Below are 27,225 nucleotides of genomic sequence, written 5' to 3' on the forward strand. Positions count from 1 at the left end.
GATACGAATCCTCTGCTTACAGTTTCCAGGAAGCACGTGAAGAACTGGCTGAATTCCAGGAGGGAAGTAGAGAATTGGAAGCTGAATTGGAGGCCCAGCTAGTGCAGGCTGAACAGAGGAATAGAGACTTGCAAGCAGATAACCAAAGACTGAAATATGAAGTGGAAACATTAAAGGTATGGCAGTGTCTGTAATGGAATGGCCTGTTCTTGCGGGTAGTCAAAAGTGTGGTCCTAAATTATCATTCAAAATCTGTCTGGTCTGTATAGGTTTTTTTGGTAATTTAGTATAAGTGTCCAGAATATAAAGGGAGGACGGCAGTCATATGTTTGAGATCTAGTTTTGAGTATGACATATGCCCGATGGGTAAGACCAGGTATTTACCAGCCACCTTAGATGTCAGGTAAATTCGTGGAGGAATTTGCTATGTTTCTTGGCCATGTCATAAGAGGGACAGGACTCGGATCCTTTTGCTTCTGAGCTTGATCTTGAGTTTTGCCTGAGTAAGGGCAGCAGATTTGGGTTTTCGGAGACTTTGCCAATTGGTGGATTTGTTGTTACTACAGCAAGTTAACGTAGCCATGCGATGGACACACTACAGATCTGCTTTGTTATGAATGAGATGATTCAATGGCCTCATTTCAGCAGTAGGATTGTGCAGCTAATTCCTGTGAATCAGTGTTTTTTTGCCCAGAATGTCTTTAGTTTTTGTGAGACTTGTAAGGCAGTTGAAGACCTCTGACTTGTGCATGTCCTTCAGCAGAGATTCTGATAGTGTTCTGTAGAGTGTTCAGATAGATAATAGACTATTCTGATTAATGCATTTGGGCTGATCTGTTCTCACCCTGCCCTGGGATCTTGGAGAGAACCATGGTTTGGTCCTGCTCTTGGAAACTCCATCCGGGACAGGAGATGGGAACGTAGCTGGAAACCATTGTGTTCTGAGCCGGGGCAAACGTGCTCTGTGGCTATCCCTGGTCATCTTATCCATTCCCTGTTATAGCTGTGAAATCTGCATGTACTTGAGGCCAGTAGCTTCTTCAGAAAAGTCTCTAGCTGCATTCTCAGAGTTGCGGACATTCTTAACCAACCAGACTGTCAGCCGCCACCTTCCAGTTTTTCCAGGTAAAGGTGTTGGAGTGAACTTCCCTGTGAAGTCAAGAAGCAGATTCCAGTGGCTCTTATTTTTGCTCAACGGTGGGATTTCAGGCCGGTTCTTGTTGTATCATGATGGTTGTCTGAAGTGTGGGAAACATGCAGTCAGAATCCTCTCGAGCAGTTGTATTGCTTCCTGGCCACCTGTAGGTCTGCCGGGCCTCCTGGACCTGCTATTACAGACTATTGAGAATGGAAGTTGATGGGTGTCTTTGGGAGAATAACTAGCTATTTGGTGACTGGATCCCTGCTGTGCACCATGTTGACTTTCTTTATTTCAGGGTGCCCAGTGCTGATGCTTAGTAAATATCCATGTTAATAATGGCGTTTCTATGTGCTACCACCAACAAACCCACAGGAGCTGACTGATTCTGGTGTGTTACTTTGTTCCCTCTTGTTTGGCTCTGGCTTGCCTCAGAAGGTTGTATATTAGCAACATTAATCTTGCTTTCCCTCTTATTTCCAGGAGAAACTTGAACACCAATATACACAAAGTTACAAGCAAGTGTCGGTGTTGGAAGATGACCTGAGTCAGACACGGGCCATTAAAGACCAGCTACACAAATATGTGAGGGAGCTGGAACAGGCCAACGACGACTTGGAGCGCGCTAAGAGGTGAAGGCTATAAACCGATTGTCTTGCTAGACTTCCTCTAGTCATTTAGCTTCACAGCTCTTGACTGTCTCTAATGGATGTAACTTTCCATAAGGAGAGACACTAGATATTGTTGCACTTATGCAGTTAAAACTGTATTGAGGCTCCAGCCCAGTCAGATGTCCAAGGCAGTTAGCCTCACTCACTCCTTAGCCCTGCAGTACAGCAAGAACCTAGAATCGGAGAGTTTAAGGCCAGAAGGGATCACCAGATCATCTAGTCTGACCTCCTGCATATCACAGGTTACTAAATCCCACCTGGTTACCCCGGTATTGGGCCCAGGAACCTGGATTGTTGGAGAATTCTAAAGTATTCTATTTTGTGTAAATCAAGGTAGAAACAAGAGCAGTAATTTCCACTCTATTTTATGGATTCCTAAAAGATGAGAGCAGAGCATAAAAGCAAGCCCAGCCAGCATGCCAGGTTTGACATCAGCAGCCAGATGATTCTTACAGCATATGTGTGATCCTTCCAGGACACAGCCTCTTTCCGATAAGAAGCTAATACCTTATGCAGTCCCTTGTAAATAAAACAAGTCTAGAGAGTCTCTTCTTCCCTTACCTAATAAGCATTGTGGCTGGCTGCAGGGAATGACTGCATACTGGATAAGAAGTGCATAAAGCTAGCAAGAGTGCTGCTAGCAACGCCCTGTTTGGAAAGTAACAAACAGATCCTGCCTCTGTTAACTGAATGGGAATGTTGCCATTGAGTTCAGCAGTAGCAGTATTGGGTCTCTGGCTATCTGGCATGGCAGACACAGGGCTCAGGCCCTGATTTAGCAAGCACATGGCTAACTTCTTAAACATGTGAGTTGTCCCATTGAAGTCAGTGGAATGGCTTGCATGTTGTGTTAGTCATCTGCTTAAGTACTTTACTGACTTGGGGCTTGAGTTAATATTCCAGTCCCACACTTGTCTTGGCTTGCTGAGTTGTCAGCTGCTCGGCGCATGGAGGTGGTAGCACCTTGCAAGTCCTCTGGGTTGATGCAGAGTGCTGCATTGACTGGCTCTGGTCGCTGAGCAGAAGGGAGAGTGAGTGGAGATCAGTGCTTGGTGAGCTCTTACACAGCTGTGGTTTACATCACTTGAAGTCCAGCTGCTAGAGTTCTGACCTGTCCAGCCCTCACTTCATGGTCTTTTCCAGGATGCACTGGCAGAGCTGTAAAGTTTTGGACTTTGCTTACCTTTTTCTTTTGTTGTTATGCTTTCCAATGTGCTTTATGTTAGCTGATCTGAAGAGACTAATATTTTGGATTTTGTTTCTAGGGCAACAATAGTTTCATTGGAAGACTTTGAACAAAGGCTGAACCAGGCTATTGAGAGAAATGCATTTTTAGAAAGTGAGCTGGATGACAAGGAATCGTTGCTAGTTTCTGTACAGAGGTTAAAGGATGAAGCGAGAGGTACAGCTTGATTGATTAATTCTTTGGTTTAGTACATGGGTGGCTGCGTAATAGAGATGTATTCTAACAACGACAGCTCATGTTTGTATAGCACCTAGCACAATGGGGCCCAAGCTGCTTGTATAATGTTAATCTTCAATAATAATAATAATGATTAATAATTTCTACACAGTTAAGGGGAGTAAAGAAATCTCATCCAGTGAGTGGGGGGAAATACCATCAAATCCATTCAGGATTTTTTAAATATGTGAGTGCTTCAGGAGAATTCAAATTCCAAATGAAAACTGAGTTAAGCACAGATCTGTGTGTCAAATGCTTCCATTAACCAGGCTCTGTGCATGTTGTTGGGGCGATGTGAGGATGGGATTAGACATGGAAATAAATGCTGACTAACCTTGTGAAATTTTCTGCTGTCCTCTGTAATCCTCTTGGAAGTTGCCTGGTTTCTGGAAGATATCCCAGAAAGGATTGCAATGAGACTTGCGGGATTAGTGATGTTACATTCTGGGACATCTTCAGTAAACCAGGAATTCCCAGAAGGATTTCGCCAAGAAGAAGTGAGGGAAGAATATCAAAAGGCTGGTTGAAATGAATTTCTCTGATAAATGGCACTCCAAAGCCTGGTTAGTAGGGTCACTCAGTTCACAGATCTGTGCCCAACATCACTCATGTCTTATTGATACAAACATGGAGTTGTCTCTGACAGCAAAGAAGACAAAAAGGAAGACCAAATGTTGTTGTCTAACGAAACATACAAATCACAACTTACAGTAAGGGCAGTAATAATGAAACTCATGGCAAATCTTCAGGAATATCTGAATGATCAACATTAATTACCCAGTTGCAAAATGGGATGAACAAAGTGTTCAACTTCTTTAAAATAGAAGAAGAAAAACAAGCAAACAAACAAAACCGTATTATTTTCTGGCCAGCAGTCAGATACATTAGCTGTTTTAAAAAATTGCTGCTCTCCCACTCAAATACAAAACTTCTGACTTTTCAAACCTGTGTATCTGGGTTGGTTTTCATTTTTGCTTTGCAGTTTGCCCTTGAAAACACCTCTAAAAGTGCATGGTATTTTAAAAACTCTAATATGCAACACATTTTGCTTTGGCTTTTTCTGACAGTCCACATGAGAAACCAATGGCCTGTGAAAAATCTAATTGGTTTGCCTAAAATAAAAATGGAAAACTAAGTTCACACTTTATTTAAAAATAACACTCTCCCATTTATTATTTATTATTAATTTGCATTATTATAGCGTCTAAAGCCTCTTGCTGATTTTGATGCCCCATTGTGCCAGGCGCTATACATGTGTATAATAAGAGACTAAAATCTAAATAGATAAGACAGAAAAAGAGCGGTAGAGGAAAAAGATGCTCAGAAAGGGGAGGTGTCACACAAAAGGTCACTGGAAGCGTTGGGAATAGACCCAGGTCTCCTGACTCCCTGTCCACTGGATTACACTGCCTCTCCAATCCACTATCAATTTATGCCCAGACATTCTCAATTTCTTAACAACCCTTTTGCTTGGTATCTGGGGGTTTAGTGGGCAAACCAAGGGGTTTTGCCCGCTTGGCAAGATCATTCAGGGAGTTAGATGCCCAACTACTTTCTCCACCCACCTCCCTTTAAATTAACACCTATTATATGTTTTAGCTTGATACTAGAAGTGTGGGGTGTAGAAGCACATCCAGGAATGTTCAGCCCTGGTTGTTAAAAGAATAGTAAGGCTGCGAGACAAGTCACGTAAAGGGTGAAACAAACATGCTGTTTGTCATGAAATATCTAGGCCGCAATGGAGGCCACTTAGGTGAAACCATATCCAGGCCATCTAGGTGGCATTGCATTTTCTGCATGGGAATTTCTGGAGGTCCAGTGAAGAATGGCCTTTGTGAGTTTCCTTGCTTGCATTTATCTTCACTGTCACTGTTAGGTCACAGGTGGAGCTGTTGGCCAGAAACACCTTTGTGTTTGAAGCAATGACTCTCTGCAGCTCTGACACAGAGTTGTCCATGCCTTTGTGACCTCCCAAGAGGTTATTGTAATGCACTCTACACGGGACCACCCGATGACTACACACAAGCTGCAACTGGGGCAGGACACAGGAGCCTGTTTACTCAGCTGTGCTGGCTCTGAGGAGCATATTCCATTGATGTGGTGAAGATTCCACTGGCTGCCTGTTCACTGCCAGTTGCAATGGGAAGGTTGATTTTGAGCTATAACACCCTATGCAGTTTGGCTCCTACCAATGTCACAGCAGTTGATCAGCTGGTTGGCTCTTGCTTAGGGTGTCCTTAGGGTTTCTAGAGTTGAATGGCCGGAGGGCATTTTCAGGGGCAACCTTATGGCTGAAGAATCTACTTCCCCTCACCGCCTTGTCTGAAGGGCCAGGATCTGTTGACCTTCAGGGCACAGTGCAAAGCCCAGCTGTTTGCTCAGGCTCTTAGATGAGAAGCTGACGGTGAAGTACATTTGTTTGGTGAGGGTTGAGTCTCCATTTAGTGTGGCCTTGGGAAGCTCATGTTGGATTGTGTTAAGAATGCCATGTACGTGCCTCCAGGATGATCGTGGTGCTGTATTTTTAACCATCAAGCCATAAATATGAAATTTTTTTTTTTTTTTTCCCAACCTCCAGACTTACGGCAAGAGTTAGCTGTCCGAGAAAGGCAACAGGAGGTCACCAGGAAGTCTGCTCCTAGTTCTCCGACTCTAGACTGTGAAAAGATGGATTCTGCTGTCCAGGCATCTCTCTCTTTGCCCGCCACGCCTGTTGGAAAAGGATCAGAGAATAGCTTTCCTTCCCCAAAAGGTATGCCGTGCAGCAGGGGTGGTTGTGTGGGAACACGAAACTGTGCTGACAAGCAGCACTCCCACCAGCTCGGTTCCACTGTGGCACTCTTGGGTAAAGCTAGGAACGTATAGGCACCAAGTACTCTGCAGTAAGTTGTGCCTAAAAGCTGCATCTCCTGCAGCCCGCTAGAAATTCTGGGGCAGCTTCAGGTAAATTAAGGAGTAGAGTTTTGAATTAATATGGAAGTGACTCAGCTCTGCTTTTGGGTTTAATTTGATATTGCATTCAACTTTCTTTACCCTGCCTTTGAGTATTCAATATGCTGCAGATTTTTGCACTGACAATGCAAAAGAGGGCGGGCGAGGTTAGGTATCGTGGGGAGACAGTCTGAGATAGTAGGATAAGCAATCACTGGATCTTTCTGCTAAAATGACCACCAGAGAAATAAGTCACAATGCTGATCATTTAAACTAGGTCTCCCAGTGACTGTGAGATGAGATGCTGCAGGCAGTGCACACCTCTGTGCTCCTCTTCCCATTGCAGATTCTGGGAGACAGCACAGCACTGGTTTACGCTCATTTCACGTGTGACAGGCTGTTCACAATGATAAGGGCTAATACCATAATTTAAAAACATAAAAAAGAAGCTGATTCCACAGCACAGCTCTGTGGCAGGGGGTGCATTGTGCAGCCAGCTCCGCAGCTGGGGAATGCACAAACCCTTGTTATAGGCAGAGTGTGGTGAAAGCAGACAGCTGGTATAAATTAAGCTGGTTATCCCACAGTGTGTGTATTATAGGGGGCTAGCAGCATGGGAGGCCATGCTGGGGTGGAATTTTAGATTTCCCCTTTCATGCAGAAGTTAGTTTATTGAATACACTATTTTAAACTTCTGAGAAGCAGCCCATATAATGAAGTGCATTTATGTTTGCAGCTATACCAAATGGGTTTGGTACCAGCCCCCTAACTCCTTCTGCTAGAATATCGGCACTGAACATTGTGGGGGATCTCTTACGGAAAGTCGGGGTAAGTGCCTTGTCCTATAGGACCCATGTTTTTGCTGTGATAGACCCGAGCTATAGGACTGTTTGCTGCCAGTTGCAGTCGTGTCAGTCATGCCTAAAAGCGATTGTGGGGCCATGCCTCTGCACAGCCCCGCTTTAGCCTTCGAGGGATCTTTCACATCATGCTCTCAGATTCCAAGTACTACATTGGGGTGCTGGGGTTGGCGTTTGGGCAAGAACGTATAGTGTGGGCATCCAACTGTGGGACTGGGCACCCTAAACGGATTGCTCACATTTGAATATTGAGCCCACAGGATCACACCAGCTCTCTCTCAAGGGGCTGCAGGTCTCATGCCTAGGCACGGTGCAGATTGACCTTCCCTGGTGTGGCGGGCGTAGTGTGCATTCCAGCTGTCTGAGCCACTGCCCCTCTCTCCCCAACCCCCTGCAGCTGTTTTAAAAAAACAAAATAACCAGGGAGCCCTTAGATAAAAGAGTGACAAAGGGCAGAGCAGTTTCCGATCACACTCATGTCTCAGAATTGTACGCGGCCTATGTGAGGCTGGTGAACAGGCAATAGAATAAGCCAAGAGAGAGCCAAATATTCCCCATGGTGCAGTTGGTAGGGAAGTGAAATGTTTGAGCTGTTAAATGGATTACAACTATAAGTGGAGGAGAAATGCTTTAAACATCTGCTGCTTGGAGCGCCGGGCTCACCAATATAATGAGGACATGGCTGTACTTGCTTTGAGTCATGAAAAACTTGTTCGTATGCTTGTGCCTCAATGCACAGTGTCAAGGTTTCAAGCTAAAGCCAGGACACGGTTGTGTCTAAGGTTAGAATCTGGCCCTTGGGGCTGATTTTCATCCTTCTCTTTTGCTTAATCTGCTGTGAATAGTATTAGCCACAACCAGGGAAATCATTTTAGCAAAGGTAAAATTAAAAATCCAGTTGTTGCCTGTGAGCTTCTGGCTAATTAGGGCAGGCAGGAGTAAGAATCAGTGTGGGTTGTAGAGGAGTTTATTTGGAATCAAGGAGCTTTCTGATTATTCTGAGAGGACTGGAGCCCAAGAGTAAGCAGACCTCTTTCCCAGCCCACCCTTAGAAACCCAGCCCACCCACTGTGTAAAGTCCAAACTCACCCCTGTCTTTATGAATAGTAAGAAAAAGATTGGCTCAGAACTTCTTGGCTTGGCTTCTTCTAGGGGTTCCTCCTTCGGGACTGCTCAGCCCACACTCTAGATCTCCTCTGTCCCACTGAGAGCCCCTCTCATCTCCCTTACATCTGGGTGGGTAATGAGTCACTTGCCTCAGTGAACCAGCAGAGCCCACCTAACGCTTAAACCTCCAGCACGAGAAGTAGGGTCTCGTCCTGTGCTGAATGCACCCCAAAGTGAGGTTAGCTGGGGCTTTCAGCACCTTACCTCTTCTTAGTATTACCGCTCCCCTGTCTGTTTACTGGCTCTGGTTAAAAACCCAGATTCCCCCAGTAAGGCTGGCCTGCTGTGCAGTGCTGGCTGTTGTCTTTGCTTCTAGGTTGTCACAATGTCAATACATCTGTTCATCTGCTCCTGTACTCTTGCCATCCCTGCCTTTGAGCTACATAAGCAGGACTTGAAAATCTGGCCAGACCCGTTAGCCAGAGGCTGATAGGGAAGAGCAGTGGCTGGTGAGAAGCACAGCTTAACTTCCCACACAGACACGCAGCTCCTGGGGAGGGATTGGTGCTGGGATTTCTATCAGGGAGCTGCTCTTGACTCCTGCTTAGGAGAGCCCTCTGTCCCATCAACTGCCGCTTGAACCACACCCGGGCCCACTCAAGTGACAGGGTGAGGTGCATTTTTTGCTGTGGGTGGGTGGGTATCTCCACTCCTTCTGACAACCCTCGTCCTCTCCATTCTGACTTGTCCTCTACAGTGAATAGCTCCAGTATCTGCCTTCACTGTTGCTCTGTTTTCCCAAGCAGTAGCAGCAGAGTGAAATTAATCTGATTCTTGTCAGTTTCACAGCTGCCTACAAGGTTCTGAAGAGCAGTGGTGAAAGCTAGGGGAGCCTGGTCAGCTGCTTGGGGAAGCTGGGAACAGCACTGGGGCCGGGTGCCGCCTGCAGGTTCAGGAAGATGCTGCTACAGCAGTTTACATTTGGAAACCGATTTTCAAGAGCTGAGCATCCAGCCGCTCCTGTTGAGAAGGGGCCCGCTTTATTTAGGTGCCTAAATGGAAGCTGATCTCTTCTGGAAATCTTCCCCCTCAAATGTGGATGCTGAGCACGTTTGAGAACTTGGCCCAGCGTTCCCATTCTGAAGGTTTTCTTTGCAGCCATAACTGCTAAAAGCATTAGCTTTGTTACAATGAAGCTTAGCTTGTACTGAAGTTCATCACATTGGCCCCCGGCTCACTAGTGGCCAGTGGCCATTTCAAGTCATGTAGTGGAGAAGAGCTCTTTGTTCTAACAGCTGTACACTCTATTCCTTCCACAGGCCTTAGAATCCAAATTAGCTGCGTGCAGGAATTTTGCAAAGGACCAGGCTTCACGGAAATCCTACATTTCAGGCAACGTTAGCAGCAGCCTGATGAGCAGCAACGGCACAAAGTTCTCTCCTTCAGGGCATACGTCTTTCTTTGACAAAGGGTGAGTTGGGATTGACGGGTTTTTGGCTTAAAAGGAGATGGCTTTCAGGGTCACTTTTTAAACAGACAGATCTTTTCTCCGCTCACTTTTAGCCCAATAGAACATTTGTCTTTATAGATAAACCATAATGTGGGTTAGACCCTGCGGGAACAGTGGCAGCCAAGGTTACAGTGCTGACCTCTACTAAGCAAGGAGAAAAAACAGCTCTACTGCTTAAACCCTTCTCTTGACTGGTGGAGGTTACTGCTGTTGCTTGTTTCTCCCACTTCCTAGTTTCCTGGCCTGCTGCGTCCCATGGTAATTCCAAGCCCAGGCAGCAAAACAACAATGCTAGTGAGTTGGAATGTGAGTGTAAAAAGAATGTCAAGTGACTAGTGTTGGAATTACCATAGTTACCACGTTGCTCCTTTTGGGGGGAATGCATTCTCTGCAAGCCTGGAGATTCCCCTCAGTCAGATTCCCCTCTGCCTAGTGCAGGCAGCAGACTCCCACCTGGGGTGGGGCATGGCTTGCTTTGATTTCCTCTTCCTAGGGGAAAACGAAAATGTCATTAGCCCCTTCGAGCTAGCTGAGTCTGGGCTCCAGCCATCAAATTGTTGCTGTGTTGCGCATCAGCCCCTGGGGCCCAAATCCTTCTATTCCTTGTTCATGCAAAGCTCCCTTTGACCTTCATGCCGTCAGGCCTGAAGTCAGAGCTTCCACTTTGTGACGTCGAGGAGCAAACACTGGAGGAGCACCAGGGAGGTTTTCCCCCACTGTATGTGCCACTGACCCCTGCACTTGGGTGCCAGGCAGAAATAAGAGCAACTGTGCGGCAGAGAGCATTTCTGCTGTGTTTGTAAAGTGCTGTGCATCTGTGATGCACGCTGACAGTGCTGGAATAATCATCATTGGTCACAGTATTAATACTCTCTTCAGTACTACAGTTTTCCATAACCCTATGGCACATGCTCTTTAACGCTAATATTACAGACCAAGGGGTTGGTGTTCCTCTTTAACTTGCAATAGTAAATTCTTCTTCGGGTGTTATACTGACTGTTAAAATTCTAGAGTGCCACTGTAAACACTGACATTTCAGTCTTTGCAACCTCTGTGCTCAGCTGCAGTGTTGCTATATGGCCGGCAGAGTAGGCCACATCCTGGAAACTACCATGTGAAATCTTTAGCCAGAACCTGGTTGCAAAAACAAAACAAAAAAAAAAAATTAATTCAATGTTGTGCAAATCAAAGAGCTTTCCACTTGGTTTGCACGTTGCCGGCCTGTTGATTAGCAGCACACCACCACAGTGGTACTCATGCTTGCAATTCATAGCCTAGATTCCAGGTGCAAACTCTTAAGAAAGCTGATGAGGAAGGATTATGCTTAAGATCCCAGCATTGCTACACTGCCTTGTGATGTGACAAGTAAGCTGGTTGCCGTGTGGGGAGGGGTGTCACTGTTAATTATCCAGATTATCATTAAGCACTGCCTAAGTGGGTTGGTTGTCTTCAGTTAGAAGCAGGTTGGCTCTGGGGAAAGTTTAAAAATCCAGCATGTTAATAATGGACACCTAAGGAGGTTAGAAGTATCACAGAGTGAATGTAATTGACAGATGAACGTGCATGCAAGATGGCGGTTTCTACACAGCCCTGACCTCTTCCTCCTCCTTCCCCCTCTCTGTGCCACATATCTCACTTCCCATGAGATTCGTACCCTGGCATCCCACTCTTCACACCTGCTCCCTCCCTCCCCTGTGCTCCTCCCTTGAAATGGGTGTGTGTTGGAAGCTTGGGGCAGCATCTGTGCTCCATCCACATCTCCGCTATTGCTATGTCGATCCTATGCATTTTGTCTATGCATTTAAGCCACAAAGTACTGTGAAATGAATGAGGTCAGCCCTGTTGTGCCTACACACTGCAGCACAAGATTAGCCTCTAGCCACGTCGCTGTGTTCCCCCAGCGGTGTGCAGCACCCGCTAGGGCTTTGTCCATGGCTTGCTGTGGTAGCTAGGCACAAAGGGCTGAGCTGAGGCATGCCCTCTCTTCTCCCCTCTTCTCCTCCTTTCTCTCCAGCCCCTGTACTCTTCTCCCTGCCCCCAACTGTCGTTGGAGCCTGAAACAGCCTCGTGTGCCCGTAGACCCGATCCAATCTGCTGCTGCTGCCTTATGAACAGCCTATTGTTGGGTGGTGGGATTGTGACAGAGGTAACTCAGCCAATCATTATAGTACCGTTTCCTTTGCAAATTGCCGTTCTGTTGGTTACAGTGTTTGACAAGTCCTTCATCTCTCCTTGGCAAGCAGAGCTGTGCAGGCATCTATAGAACGGGGTGGGAGGGACCCTGGGCCTGGCCGGCTCCGAGCTTTAGGAACAATGCAATTAGTGGTATCATGCGGGAGATCCGCAGGAGCAGCTGGGCTTGTGGTCTAAGATCAGGGGAGCTAAGAAGGTTCCTAATGCGTCCAAGATTTTAAAAGCTCCAACAGAGCATTAGCCCACATGCCGGTGTAAGATTAATTCCCTGCAGAATGTTGTTCCTTCACAAAGGCAGCGTTCCTGTCCAGACCCCAGGGGTTGCAGAACAGTCTGGGTAACTCCAGCTGAGTGCGTCTCTTTTCTTCCTTTTAATGCCTCTGAACCAGGAAGTACAGCTGGGGATCCTGCTCGTTTGAGAAACCTGGGTTCAGATCCACTTTGGGAAACAATTGACCACAACAGTGATCAGCTTTGCTATAGAGGCCTGAGAATAGCAGGATTGAGGTGCACTGACAAAATCGTGTGGGCAAAACTTTGCCCAGTGCCTGTCTGGGGTACACCTGGCATTAACTCGTTGTTAACCCCCACTGCTAAACTCGCCGCCTTAGCTGACATATATCCCCAGTTAATCCAAAACAATGGAAAAAACATCTCTTTAGCCATAAACTGGGATTTCAATTGGAAAAGCCTCCCAGCCCAACCTTAACTAGATCACTGCCACTGCTGTCTACAGAGATACTCTACCCTGGTGGGGATAGTGCATGGGGATGAGAATAGTGTTGCTGTTCATGAACGCTCCATAGTCCATCTTTCTCAGAATGTCCCCCAGGAAAAGCGATCCAAGTCTCTGGAGTCTGCTGCGTTCCAGGAACTCTAATGACAGGTGAGTGGCGTAAGGCACAGATTCCTTGTGTTCAGGTTACTCGGCTATTTAGTTGAGGGGAACAGGTGGAATTTGGGACATAGGTTGTCACTGAAGTAGGTCCGTTAAGCTGTCTCTTGCAGAGTAGGTTAGCAGTGTTTGTTCACGGCTGTTTAGCTGAGTTCTGATTGGGTTTAACTCCGTTGCGTTTCCCACGTTTCTACCCTCCAGGTGCTGTCTGAGAATTTCCCTTGTACTGTTTACATAAACTGTTTCCATTTTCCTCCATCAGGCGTGAAAAGGTTGTATTCCCCACATTGTTCATGGGTAATTGGATTCATTTGGAGTGATGAGCTGCATGCATTGCATGCTTGGAGCTGGAGAATAACCAGTAGTCAGTTCTACTCACTGCACGGGGCTAGCTCCTCTTAGATTTATGATCTAATAGTCCATTAGTGAAACCTTAAGGCCACAGTTTTTGTCTGATCACAATCTCTCTCCCATCATTACATCAGACAAAGTGTCCTGGTATCATGTGACCTTTTTCAGACTCAAGAATGGGAAATTGGGAATTGAATGCAGCTTGTGCTCTCAATACAGTTAGAGATGCATGCCTTTGACTAAACCGCACACACTGGTTTTGCTTTATACTGGCCTGTATTATCTCACTGCAGATAAACCTTCCCGCTCCTCTAGTGTCCTTCATCTGAGGATCACCAAGCCCTTTCTCAAATGTCAGCTCATTAAACTTTACACCACCTTGTGAAGCAGATAAGTCTTATCCCTGTTTTATGGATGGGGAAACAAGCACAGAGGTGAAGTGACTTGCCCAAGTCATGAGTAAGTGGCAGAGCCAAGAATAGAATCCTGCCAGCTCCCTGGCTCTAACCCTCCCGGGCTCCTTCCTCGGTGTGTATAACCTTGACGGAGTGGAGGGGCTTGTCTTCCCATGACCTGAGTGCTATGCTACCCAGTGGGTCTCCCAAGCCAGGCAGGTCAGACCAGGGGCCAGACAAAGGAGCAATCCGCTGGTCCTCCAGGTTGTGGAGTGGGGGTTGGGGATAAGGTTAACACCCTTTTCCTGTAATAATACAGTTGTGAAGAAAGTCTCAAAGAAGCCCTGAAAACACACAAATGATCACAGGGTTAAAGGGATCTGGTCTCCAGCTGTTGTTGCTAGTCCCTGTTGCTGCTCCCCCAATGTCTGCCAGTGTTACGCTGTTCAGCATTTGCTGCACAGCAGACACCGAATCTGCACCTTTTGCACAAATATCTGGAACAAAGTCTTGGCCGTTGGCTAAGCAAAGGGGCTTTACAGCATTACGCGTTCCTTGGTCAGCGAAAGCCACTGAGCAATGGCTGGGGAGTCTCTGATGCTCTTAGGGTTGTTGCAGTTGTAGGCTCTGAGATGGGATCAGGATGTCCTGGGAATAGTGTCTATCCCCAGAAAAAGCCGATCACTCTCAGCGGGGCCAGCATGTCTACAGAGACCATCTGGATGTTTATATGGAGGCTTCAGTCAGATTGTCTGTCTGTTTTTGAAGGCTCTTGAGCATCCCCTTGGGAAGGATGTCAGGGAAAATGGTCGATTCCTTTTGATTGAGTCTTAATCTGGCGCAACATGCGGACCCTAAACTGGCTGCATGGATGGACTTGGGGGTTCAGAGGTGGGTCAGGAGCTTGGAGATCTGGGCTCTAGTCCTTGCTGGGCCACAGATTCATTTGTGCCCTTGGTCAAGTCACTTAACCCGTATGCCTGTTTGTCCATCTGTAGCATGGAGATGTTGGTCTAGCTCACAAGGGTTGTGAGGATTAATTTGCTATATTTGTAAAGCACTGAGAGATCGATTCCCCCAAATTAAGGTGCTGTGTAAATATAAAATATTGCTTAAAATGCAGATTAACCAGTGAGGAAATACATGATAGGATAGGAGAGAAGTTGCCAAATCAAAGGAAGAAATTAATAGCCTAAGATCCTGAATCCGTCCCTGTTACCTCCGTCTGTCTGAGATCACTAAGGCCTAGCTTTCCAAAAGGGACTAGGGATTTTGGGTACCTGACAGGAGCCTGACTTTCAGCCACCGCCCTCGGACAGTACATCTGTACAGCAAAGCTCCCAACCTGGGTAGACAGATTTGTGCTGGCAGAGTCTGCATGGGTGTGCTAGAAATAGCAGTGTGGTGCTAAGGCTTGGGCTGGTCACCTGAGCTCAGACCCAGGGGGATGGGTGGCCACCCCAGCCTCTGCTTGGGCTGCAACATCCCCACCGTGATTTTTAGTGTACTGGTGCGAGCCCCGCCAACACAAGTGTGTCCAGCCAGGCTGGATGGTCACTCTCAGCTACAGCATTGGCATCCCCTGAAACTCAGGCTCCTGTGATGTCTTCCATGGGGCCCTCGGGGAAGAACTAGAAATGCAGCGGGACTCCTGGAAGGTTTCGGTGGACAGCACTTGCTCACACGTGTCCTGCGCTGAGTAGCTTGAGGACTCACTGAATGCAAACTGCTCTGGGAGCATCTCAGAAGCTAGTCTGAAAAGAAGGACCTAAAGGGCAAATGTGAGACCCGATGGGTGTCTTGTCAGTAAGAGAGGATGGATTGGAGGGGTCAGGCACAGTATGCAAGCACCGGTCTGCTCACTTTCACTGGTGGTATTACGACTGTTTGTGATAAGCACAATATTTTAACTTAAAACGAACACGAAGGGGGAATGTGTTCAAGACAGTACAGATGGATATGGTCTCGGTGCTCTTAGCTTAAACACCAACTTCTGGTATCTTCACAGTGGTTGCTAGTTTTTGGAGCCGTTCTTTGTGGCGGTCTTGTATTCCGTCAGCTCTGTTTGAATCAGAGCAACAGCGTTAGGTTTATTTCTATAACGAGATCAAGCTAGGGCAAGCAGGGTCTGAACAATGCCATGAGAACCAGTTCCTTGCTAATCCTTGGAGAGCTGCTCTGTATATCTTGCCATACAAATATTTTAGTTATCAAAGGTTCTAAAACCTGGAAGAGCTCCTAAACAAGAGCTGGAGTTTTTGCCTCAAGCGGAAAGCAGAGTTTGTATGTACAGGACCCACCTTTGGTGTAATGTAAAGACTAGTTCTCCATCTTGCCCAGTATAGTATATTGGTGCCTTATCAGATACTTATCATTCATATGCCACACTTGCTTCTAAGCTAGCCAGTTAATCAGTTTTGCATTTGTTAACCAATGTCAGGATTGTGTATAAAGATACAGGCATTCTTTCTCAAGTCTCGCCAATGCCTTGGCATAGAGCAATCCATGGAGACTGTCTGATTCAGTTTTTACAGATTCAGAAAGAGACCAGGCACAAAGAAGAACAGAAGGCAAAGGACTAGATTCCCAGGCTCCAGTGTGCAGCTGATGAGTGTGTAGAAAGGCAAATAAAGACTTGGCAGGTTTCCATATCCAGTACAGAGTTATCAATAAACACCTGTCAATCCAGCTGGGCTCGACGTCGTCATCTTTTGCAGAACTCCCAGAAAGGTGTCCCAGTAGATGTCAGATCTTTGAAGGTGGGGCTTGTGCAATTGTCCAGAGACACCTTGGCAAGCAGGCAGGGAAGGTGAGACGTCAGGTTTCCACAGCAATGTTTGAGTTCACCTGTCCTCATGCAGAATGAGCTTTTGGGCGCTAGTTCATGTTCCTAGAAAACAATGACGTCCCTGTGTAGCGTGGACGTGCCTGCCAGCCCAGCAGGCCCATATACAACTAATAAAACACGGTAGCAAAGGAAGGGCAGCTGGGGCACCCCCGACATGTATGTCTTGAGAGCTGCCGCCTGCCAGGCGAGTTTGGTAAGGGTGTCTGTCTCTCACACTCCACCCCACTGTGCCTGCCACTTGCTGCGCTGTCTTGAAATGCATTTGTCCTGTCCCAGCCTTCCTCTATACCCTGCTCCGAGATGTGATGGCCAAGCCAGCTCGGTCCCATTGTCTCCAGGAGTAGTTTGATCTGGAGATAAACTACTACTCAGCCTTCACTCAGTGCTCAAAAGATTTGCGGGGTCTTGAGCTGAATAATGTTTTTAGCGTGCCTAGAAAAACACAACAGAGGGTCCTGTGGCACCTTTGAGACTAACAGAAGTATAGGGAGCATAAGCTTTCGTGGGTAAGAACCTCACTTCTTCAGATGCAAGTCTTGCATCTGAAGAAGTGAGGTTCTTACCCACGAAAGCTTATGCTCCCAGTACTTCTGTTAGTCTCAAAGGTGCCACAGGACCCTCTGTTGCTTTTTACAGATTCAGACTAACACGGCTACCCCTCTGATACTAGAAAAACACAGGAATTGCCAGAGCAGCTCAGAGCCAGGGTCCATCCCTGTGCCCTGCCTCTGACAGTGGCCAGGCAGATGCTCCATAGGAATATGTATGCACCCTGCAGTAGAAGGTGGGGGATAATCTGCCCCCCACATTAGGTCTCCTCCTAATCCCACAGAGAGTCTGACACCCTGACGCATGAGGTTTAATGGCTCTTCTAAAGATGCTAGTACTGCACCATGGTTTAACGGGTCCAGGTGTTCGCTAGGGTAAGGGAGCCAACCTATAGTACGAGCCGGACCCCTCCCGAAGCACCTTTTCCCAGCTAGAGGCCATCGCCAATAGCCATGGCCGTGTCGCCCTGACTCATAGGGCGTGCCGAGGAGCTCCTACCCCCACTCTCTTGTTCTAGTCTCTGCAGGGGCTGGACAGGTAGTGCCAAACCTCCCATGTAACAGGGCATTAGCAGGGAGTTGCAGACATTCATGGACTTGGGAGCTGAAGCCCATCAGATTTCCTCGAGGTGTCGCCTCCCGCCCTCACTTCCGGGAAGGGCAGAAGGGGGAGTTAGGGTCACAGGAAGACCCAGCACGGCCTGCTGCCTCTCAATGTGGCTGCTGGCAGAGCTAACGGAGTCAGATACTCTCTTGATGTGGATAAGACTCACCCCCAGGTGTTGTAGCTCCCGCCCGGAAGCCGCCTTCCCCCTTAATGTCCTGCAAAGCCAGGGACGGCTTGGCTCAGTTCTGGCACCAGTGATTCGTTTGGGCTCTGCCACATCAACAGCTCATCTGCCCAGGACGATGCGCTGTCAGGGGGCTTCTGGGCCTTGCTCAGCTACAGTGGGGAGCTCGCCGAAGGTCCCCGAGGAAATGGCAGGACAGTACAGGGCACCAGTGGATAAGAACCAAGCAGTATTAAAAGGGGGCAGCAAGTTGCTGGGGAAGGTCTGCTATGGAAAGGGCCCTGAGTGCTACTGAGAGCTGAATTCTCCCATGCTGGCAGCCATCCGCGTGCTGACCATAACACACTGCAGCAGTAATTCACTGGACGAAGCCAAATTGGAGAAGTTTGCATTTCCCAAGCCTGCAGAGCTTTGTCGCTCAGCCCTTCCGCCAGGCACAGATCGAGAGGAGACTCTGATGTTTCACCTCCTTCACATGGCAGCATTTTCCCCAGAGGGCTGCATCCTGGCTGCTAGATGGCAGACTGACTCCAGAGCATCTTCCCACGCAGCGAGAGCTAGCCATTCTGGGAAGCGTTGCGTGGCTGCATTTACGGGCATGGCGTAACTGGCCATCCATAATGAATGTGCCTCACGAGATTCAAGTGCCTGTGTGTGAGACAAGGACAGAGGCAGCATGGTCGAGTGGTTGGAGCAGAAGACTGGGAGTGAAGAGAGCTGAGCCCTAACTGCTGCTGACTCGCTATGTGACCTTGGACAAGTCACTTTCCATCTGGAACCCAGCCGGGTTTCTTGTGTGGAGCGTTACCCGCTGGTTTTGTTCCCATGCTCTGCGTCGTCTTTCATTGCTAACCCATCCCCTGGCTTTTAGTGTGGTGTTGGGGTTGCTGTTGAGCTGACAGGATTGTAAGAGTCCCTTTGTACGCCAGTCTTGGCTGGACACTGAATAACCCTGGCTCTGAGTTGAAAGGTGAGCAGTTAATCTTCCCAGCCTGGGATTTTCACAGTGCTCCAACCAGCAATTTGCTGGCTCTTAGAAAAACTCAGTCCCGCTACTGTGATTTCCAAAGCGGGCAGAGCTGTTAGCACCTCAGTAGGAGTCTCAGGGCAGTTCGGTTGAACCCAGGATCATAACATTTGCCAACTCAGTTCAGAGTATTGGTTGTGGCCAATCTCTGTAGTGCGGTAGGTGAAGATACCTCTTAGACGAACCACCCCAGAATGAGAACACCTTGCGAGCCTTGAAGAGGAGCTGGTTGATCTGAGCAGGGGATGTTGGAAATGCTTTGATCCTTGGCGTTTCCCAGCAGTGGCCTCGTTCCCGGTGATGATCCTCGGCCCGTTTATTGTAGCCAAAATTCAGCTATTTTTACTTCAGTCAGGAGAGAGCAAAGCCCTCATGTTTAAGGCACTTTGTCCCTCCCCCTCCTGCCCTAACTCAGCAAGATGCAGGAGCTGCTTCCTGTCCAGCGGCAGTTTGGAATCAAGTTGGTTTTATGGCCCTGCAAATTGGGACATGCTGTGAAGATGTAATTCTGCCCCTAAGACCGCATCAGTGGGGGATCGTGTGTCACTCAGCCATGTTGTGTATTAACTCTTCTGAAATTCCATTATGGCAACACTAAAGCTCAAAGATCAGGAAATTAAAACGCAGGTTCTCATGATAACATTGCCCCTGGCTGCACTGCACATCTTGCATATTTCATGTTACTTCCCGGTGTATGTTAATGTAAATACCAATCCACTTAAACAGCAGCCTGGGGACCGAAAACATCTGCCATCCCCATTGGAGCAGGGTGTATATGGCGAAGAAAACTTTTTGACTTTGACTTTTGAGTATTTAAATTGGTAAATTGATTTCCCTGGAAGGTTTTTTTTAACCAAGAGAGACGATCACAGCTGTTCTGTTTGCAAACCCCTCCAGTAAGAGCTGGTTAAAGGTCGGTGGAGTTTCTGGCTCTGGCAGTGTGCACAGGAACATCCCCGGCTCATTCCAGCACCGCTCAGAAAGTTGTTAGAGCCTCTACAGGGTCATAAAGAATCTTTCTGTGCTGATACCTGTGCACGGAGACACTTGTGTACGTTGTGGGTTTTCCAGACAGAGGACAGCTATGATACTGACTTGGCGTCACAGCTGGCAAACAGTGTAACGCCCAAAGGAGTAACGATTGCCAGTGGCTGTGGACTAACCTGCACGGTGACTCTGTTTTAGTTCTGCAAAGAACGATGGGGCCTTTTCCTCAGCGAGTGTGAATGCCGTCAGTGCTAAACAGCAGCCATTCTTGAGCTGGGGGGGAGCTGCAGGAAACCAGCTGCTATAATGGTATTATCCGCTACAGTGACATCAACCAATGGTGTCTGTTACAGAGACTTGACTCAGCCCCTGGAGCAGACAACCACCCCGTCAATAGAACTCTCCAAATTCTTCCCTCCCCTGGTCGCTATGCAGTGGGTCCTCAATAGCCCCTTTCAGGAAGCTGCCAAGGCTAAGGAAAGCTGGATGAGGAACCCATTGCCACTGAATCCTCAGGATCCTCAGTAGAACCAGAACCTTCAGACGCTGGGTGTTGGCCCGTCACGTAGCCCTGCCCTGGGGAGCTCTGAAACTCTGAAAGATGGTCCAGCAGTCAGTGCTCTAGCCTGGCACCAGCTTCAGCGCCACCACGGGCCTGGTCTACGCTAGGAAGTCAGGTCAGTATAACTGCGGCGCTCAGGGGTGTGAACAATCAGATCCTTGAGTGACACAGTTAACTCCACCTGGCCCTGGTGTAGACAGCACGAGGTCAACGGGAATTCTCCTGCCTCTCGGGGAGGCGGAGTACCTGGGCCGACCAGCGATCCCCCTCCGGGTGGCATAGGCAACATCTTCAGCTGCAGTGTTTTCAGTGTAGACAAACCCCCAGCCTTTCTGTGTGACCTTGGCAAGTCATTTAGACTCCATTCCCCCCTCTGTACAGTGGGCGTAGTAACGCTGCCCAGTCTCCCATGGGGGGGTGGGGGGTGGGGATGAGACCAGTAAAGATTGCGAGGTGCACAGATACTACAGTGCTGCTAGAAATAGCTTAGCTGGAGTGAGATGTTGCCGTGTGCGCCCCAAGGAAAGATTTGCCTCTCTTTCCGGAGGATGTGTAAACAGAACCTGGAGCTCCATGTAGAACCTCAGTCCAGCGCTATAAATTGATGAAGATCCAAACTAGGAGAGAACTGGCAGAGCCTGGTCAAATAAAAGCCACGCCAGGGCACGTGTGGAAAGTGCCAGCCTGGAGCAGCTCCCACTGTAAACCTCTGTGGTTGTTTCCTGACACACCAGAGAAAAGCTTCTCCCCACTTCCCCGGCTGATGTCGGCTTTGCAGAGGGAGCCCCTCCAGCTTCTTAGAGCTCACAAGCAAATGACTGCCGGGTGGTGTTAGATGGCGCCTTTGGGCTTGTCTGCACAAACACTGACTGCGCAGCAAGCCGGGCTGGGCCTCTACCCCGCGCTAGCAGGCCATGCACAACGTGGACCCTGCTGCTGCACACTCCCAGGTCCCCGTCATGCTTGGTCTACCCCGCTTTGAACCGGGCTGGGAATAATGCATACTAAGCGGGAGCACAGTCCACTGGGACAGTTAGTGCGTGGCAGGCGGTGCAGGGTAGATCTACACCCTGGCTTGTCATGAATTAAATGTTTTTGCTGACAAGTCGTTTTACATCCTGCCCTGTCTCCATAGCAGAGAGCGCTGTGACGGGTTGGATCACAGAAACCCCCTTGGGAGCTGCCACCCGATGTGCAAAGACTACCCCTGCTCCTGTTTTCCCTGCCAGCTCAGGACTCCAGCACCCTGTCTTTCTGAGCCAGACACTCCCGTTTGGCTCCAGACACAGATCCAGGGTCTGAATCTCCTGTCCCAAAGCTGCAAGTTTACCTGAAAACAGCTCACAGTAGTGTGCTTGTCTTTAGCACTCAGATGCCCAACTCCCAATGGGGTCTAAACCCAAATAAATCCGTTTTACCCTGCATAAAGCTTATGCAGGGCAAACTCATAAATTGTTCGCCCTCTATAACACTGATAGAGAGATATGCACAGTTGTTTGCTCCCTCAGGTATTAATACATACTCTGAGTAAATTACTAAATAAAAAGTGATTTTATTAAATACAGACAGTAGGATTTAAGTGGTTCAAAGTAGTAACAGACAGAACAAAGTAAGTCACCAAGCAAAATAAAATAAAATGCGCAAATCTATGCCTAATCAAACTGAATACAGATAATCTCACCCTCAGAGATGCTTCAGTAAGTTTTTTCTCAGACTGGACTTCTTCCAGGCCTGGGCACAATTCTTTCCCCTGGTACAGCTCTTGTTGCAGCTCAGGTGGTAGCTAGGAGATTCTTCATGATGGCTCCTCTCCCTCTCTGTTCTCTTTCCCCCTTTATATATCTTTTGCATAAGGCGGGAACTCTTTGTCTCTCTGGGTTTCCACACACCCCCCTCACTGGAAAAGCACCAGGTTAAAGATGGATTCCAGTTCAGGTGACATGATCACATGTCACTGCAAGACTTCATTACTCACTTGCCAGCATACACATATACAGGAAGACTCACAGGTAAATACAGCCATCTGCAGACAATGGGAGTCATCAAGATTCCAAACCATCATTAATGGTCCACACTTTACACAATTACAATAGGCCCTCAGAGTTACATTTTATATTTCTAGTTTTAGATACAAGAGTGGTACATTTATACAAATCAGATGATCATACTCAGTAGATTATAAGCTTTGTAATGATACCTTACAAGAGACTTTTTGCATGAAGCATATCCCAGTTACGTTACATTCACTTATTACCGTATTTTCTCTAAAACTATCTCAGTTACATTATATTGACTTATTATCAAGTTTTTATAAAACCATATAGACTGCACAACGTCACAAGCGCCGGATAGGAAATCTATGGACCAAGACCTAAGGGGCCAGAGCCCCCACCAAGAAAAATTTGCTCTTTATAGCAGGCAGTCGCAAAAATATGACGCCTTTTTAATAACACATACCGGCTGCTGCCTTAACTAACCTATCAGGGGGTGGGTGGGTGTGTGTGTATGTGTGTGCACTGCTCCCCATTACTGGATGGAATCAGACCCCGCTCTGCTGTGTCTCATATACCCTGTATTGCTGACTGCTGAAAAAGATTCTCCTTTGGAGCCAGGGAGCTCTAAGTTCTATCCCCTCTGCTGTGTGCAGTTCGGGGTGGCCATGGCAGGCAACACAGTGACCACCACTGTGTGCAGTTCTTGGGGCAGCACATTTGTTACAGGGACCCTTGAAATATAAATGCTGCTTAGAAAATACCCAGCTGTTTCCCTGGGAAATAGTCTGGAAGCAAGAGCTAAACCAAGGGGCAGCTCTGCCTACAGGCTTTAGCTGTCCCGGCCTGCTGGCTCCAGTGAGCCCATGGGGAGGTGTGATGCTTGAGCTGCTTGGTTCAGATTGTATCTGATGTACAGATCCCTCGGTTGTGAGGCCGTGGCCCTGTGAGCGTGTCCAGTAGCTGGGTAACGTTTGAGTGCCTGGCGCTGGGAGCCTGTTAACAACGGGATGGTGCATGCTCCCAGTGCCTGGCACTATGGCCCTGCGTCTCCCCAGTGGGCAGGGAGAGTTTCTCTCACAGTGGGATGTAAAAACCCTGGGCAGGAGGAGCCCAGCCCGCTGGAGGCTGAGCCTGACTCTCTGCTCAGGGCTCCCATTCAGCACAGGACTTGCACATGTGCATAACTTGAGTTGTCCCATTGATGCCTGGAGCTCAGGAGCATGTGCTGGGGCCTGTGCCGAAGGGAGGCCTGAGTGACAGGCGGATGGCTTGCGGAACAACACCCACCCTCCCGCCTTAGCTGGCTAGCTCCCAGGCCTGGCACGTAGCCCTTTGTTGTTGCGGCCCTTAGCATGTCTAGGAAAGCAGCTGGAAGGAGTCGGACTACCACCTTCCAGCTGCCGCGCGGGGTGGGGATGCAGGTACATCGGCCACAGTGTATTGCTGTATTCCTCATTTACTAGCCTCTCTTGTCTTCTCGCTCTTTAGGACAGTAAACGGCTTTGACCAAGGCCCCCCTCCGGGCATAGGATCCTCCAGACCCTCATCAGCGCCAGGCATGCTTCCTCTGAGCGTATGAACAGCCATGAGGACTTTGAACCAACCCTTTTCTCAAACAGGAGCCCCCCAAGAAAAGAACTGCTTCTGAGTCCTTCCTATTAGCACCCCCTGCTGGAACTCAGCCTGCGTTGCGGTGTGGAGCAGCGTTGGAGCCGGCCCACTGCCTGGAGGAGTCCCAGCACACGCACAATCCTTCACTCAATGTCAATACAGTTTATTTTCTCCTATTGCTGTAGTGGACGTTCTCTAACATGGTCGCACTCTGTTGTGGGTCACACAAGCTGATACGTGTGTTCTGTCTCACGGGATGCAGGAGTCTCACTAGCCAACAACTGATCCTCAGCCCTTCACGTTGTACCTTTCTTAACTTAGGTTGGATAGGATGCAAACGTTGGCTGAATCTGTATTTACAGCCCCTCTTCCCCTAGCAGCCTGGCACTTAAGCACACGCAGCCCCACAGTTTCAGTATGGAGGGAACCATTTTTGAGGGATGCCAGGTACGGTTTAGATGTGTTAATGCTATTGGACAAATGCCCTGGGAAGGAGACACCTGGCCTCAAATGACTTTAACTCTCCTTGAACATTAGTGAAATGTTCATGCATCTAAAGAGTCTTGCTTTTGCTACTGTGAGACACCACTAATTGTGTTGGCAATGCTGCCAATGCAATAGGCCCCCTAAAAATGTGTGAGCATTTAGCCAGGGTTCAGATCTGTGTAATATAGAACGACTTGACTTTACAGTGCCACCAATGGGCTTCTGTGACAGTTTTGGGCCACTCTGTACCTTGTGGGTCTGCAAAGCGATGTATTTGTGCGATTCGCTGTCTCTCTCTGTGCCTCAAAGTTGTTGGATTTTAAAAAGGACACGCAAACCAGCCAGTGGTTTGGTCCACGGGTTTAAAAATCTCCCTCTCCAGTCTAGTCCATCCCACCTCATTTGGCTTTGTGGATTTCATTTGTAAGAGCCAACTGCTTTATTTACAAATGCCAAGTAAAACCATTTGCCCAAATGGAAGGGAAGAGGTGGAGGAGAATCACCACTTAATGTTAGGGGTTTGTACGTCCCTTTTTCCTGTGCATCCTTCGCTGCATTTGACTGTTTACATTTGTTTTATTGTATATAGGTTTGTAAACATAATATCTTTGCCTAAGATATTTGTACATAACTTGGGCTTGGTAGCTTTATTTATTCAGAATCTATATGGCATGTTTAAATAGGACAGTGTATCATAAGACAGTGGCGATAAAGATCATGTGGTTTAAAGAAACAAAAAGCGAACTTCCAAAAAATAAAGCTCTTTTAACGTGGAACCAGTGGATTTTGCAGAAAAGAAGGTGGAGGCTGTTTTGTGGGTGATTTCGGGGTGGGCAGGTTCCTCACGGAGACGCCCACTGCGGGAAGTGAAGATGGACAAGCTGGGCTGCCATTTCAGGTGGGGTTTTGTTCATGCCACAACAAACCGGATTCATGTTAGAGATGCCTCTCGCCACAATTGTATGTGAAGTGTCTTTTCAGCAGTGTCTGAGCGACCCGTTGGGAGTCCTACCCTCGCTGCCCTGGGCCCTCCTCGGGGCTTTGCTGGGTTAGGAATGGACAGGGAACCCCAGGCCGGACTGGCTGCTTAACAGAGGTGGCCTGCTCTGAGCGGGGGCGGTGACTGAGCTCAGTGCTGGGCTCTCGTGCTAGGAAGGTGCCCAGGACCAGTGATCTCTTGGAGGAGGGGCACTTGCGTGTGTGGTATGAGGTAGAGCAGGCTTAGCTAAACGATGGGCTTGGGCCTTTAGCAGATCTGGGCCTCTGCTCAGTTTCCCATTGCTCTAGCTGCAGCAAGCTGAGCTCCCTCTGCTCACACAGAGCAGTCACATCTAGGAGCGGAGAGCAAGCTGCTGCTCTTGGCTCCCCATTGGGGGGGTGGGGTGGAAGTAGTGCAGGGAAGTGGAGCTGCTCATTCTGGGGGGGTGGAGCAGAACGTCATTCACTCTCACTGTGACGCTAAACGGCCAGGAATCTGCAACAGCCCTGCTGGGGTGTGCGAGTGGCCACGTGCTGCTACTGCAGCTGATCATCTGCCCCTGAAGTGACCAGGTGACACAAATCCAGCCCCTGGGACCCCAGGCTCTCAGCGCTGAGCAGAGCCAGGGCTGGGCAGCTCTGTGCTGTGTGACGTGAGGGGGTTCATTGGACTGGACAGTGCTCTGTAGCAGACTGCACTGGGGGGCTGCCCCTCCCCCCAACAGCCCGCAGGGAGGAGTCTTGCCCTGAGGCCCAGCTTCACTTAAAGCTGCTGCACTGTTTTTGCTGCTCAAAGCAGTGGAAACTAGCCAGCAGGCATCTGTACTTAGCCTTTGTGCTCAGCGCACTTCCCAAAGCCGTGCCCCTGATCTCAGTGCTGGGGGAGCCATTTCGGAGTGTGCCTGGCTTTGCCTGCAGCGATTATGGCTGGGCACACAGTCCCTGGGCCTGGCCCCACCAGTCCTAGTCTCTCTCCCCAAGCAGTGTAGGTTGTTGCCTTTGTAGCTGTTACTTCACGGCAGCCGGGTAGAACTGGCCTGGCAGACAGACAGATGCACACCCAGCCCAGCTCCCGTGGATGCATCAGGCAGGACAAGGCCCAGGGAGAGGGTGATTTTCACCCTGCTGCCAGTTCCCAGCTTCCACTGGGGCTTCGCTCTGCCAGGCAGCATGCAGCAGCCCTTGCTCCAAGGGCCCAGCTCCTGCCACCTCGCCGTGGAGCCAGACCTGATGCCTCCCACCCTGCGCAGCCAGGCCCTGGCCGAAGCACACAGCATTTCCTGCTGGTGTGGTTTGCTGAGGAGTCACCTGGGAAAGAGCCTCACTGTGAGCTGGATGTGTGAGAGTTGGACACAGGGCCACTGTCTCCCCCCACACCCTGCTCTGGGCCCCAGCCTCTGATCCTTGTGGTGGGAGGGGCTGCTCTGTGCCCCCACAGAGCCTTTGGCCTCAGCCTGCTTGGGGTTTACCTGGCCCAGAACGGGGGATGCCCACACAGCTCAGTGCTTTGGCAGGAGAGAGGCTATTACCCCTTAGCTGACTGTAGGGCAGGCTGTTCTCCCAGCGCAGGCCCAGGGGCCATGCAAACACACCTCTGCACTGTGCTTGCCATGGCAACCCTAGCAGGCCAGCTCCAGTGGGCCCCCTGCCATTAGAGCAATGGTCTGTTCAGTGCATGGGGGCTTTCCCACCAGCAGGTTAATTAAGGTACCAAACCCTGACCTGGGCTGTTTCCTTCACAGCAGGGCAGGGCCACAAGGGATTGACACCAGGACCGGCAGCAATAGCAGCTACTTCTCCCATCCCTTGCAGTAACACTAGGCGTTGTCCTCTGAGTACACACAGACCCCAGGTTAGCCTCGCTCTAGAGTCTGGCATTT

At 48.8% G+C, this 27,225-nt stretch overlaps 1 protein-coding gene across 20 annotated transcripts in view; it reads left to right on the forward strand.

The window, feature by feature from the left end:
• The window catches only part of NDEL1 (nudE neurodevelopment protein 1 like 1), a 46,125-nt gene extending 20,982 nt beyond the window's left edge, over positions 1-25,143 (forward strand). For 6 of the 20 annotated variants that reach the window (XM_065563324.1, XM_008163820.4, XM_008163817.4 and 3 more), the window contains 8 exons: positions 23-176; positions 1,622-1,770; positions 3,075-3,211; positions 5,850-6,023; positions 6,939-7,030; positions 9,489-9,640; positions 11,694-11,825; positions 23,759-25,143. In XM_065563324.1, the coding sequence (XP_065419396.1) occupies positions 23-176; positions 1,622-1,770; positions 3,075-3,211; positions 5,850-6,023; positions 6,939-7,030; positions 9,489-9,640; positions 11,694-11,790 (955 nt within the window). In that variant the 3' untranslated portion in view covers positions 11,791-11,825; positions 23,759-25,143. Of the gene's footprint in view, positions 1-22; positions 177-1,621; positions 1,771-3,074; positions 3,212-5,849; positions 6,024-6,938; positions 7,031-9,488; positions 9,641-11,693; positions 12,759-12,968; positions 13,065-23,758 lie in introns of all 20 variants that reach the window. The other 14 variants (XM_065563329.1, XM_065563326.1, XM_065563325.1 and 11 more) reach the window with 5 other exon arrangements.
• Positions 25,144-27,225: the final 2,082 nt, after the last annotated feature.

The sequence above is a fragment of the Chrysemys picta genome, chromosome 12 (genome assembly GCF_011386835.1).
Source record: "Chrysemys picta bellii isolate R12L10 chromosome 12, ASM1138683v2, whole genome shotgun sequence".
In the NCBI taxonomy this organism is placed as follows: domain Eukaryota; kingdom Metazoa; phylum Chordata; order Testudines; family Emydidae; genus Chrysemys; species Chrysemys picta.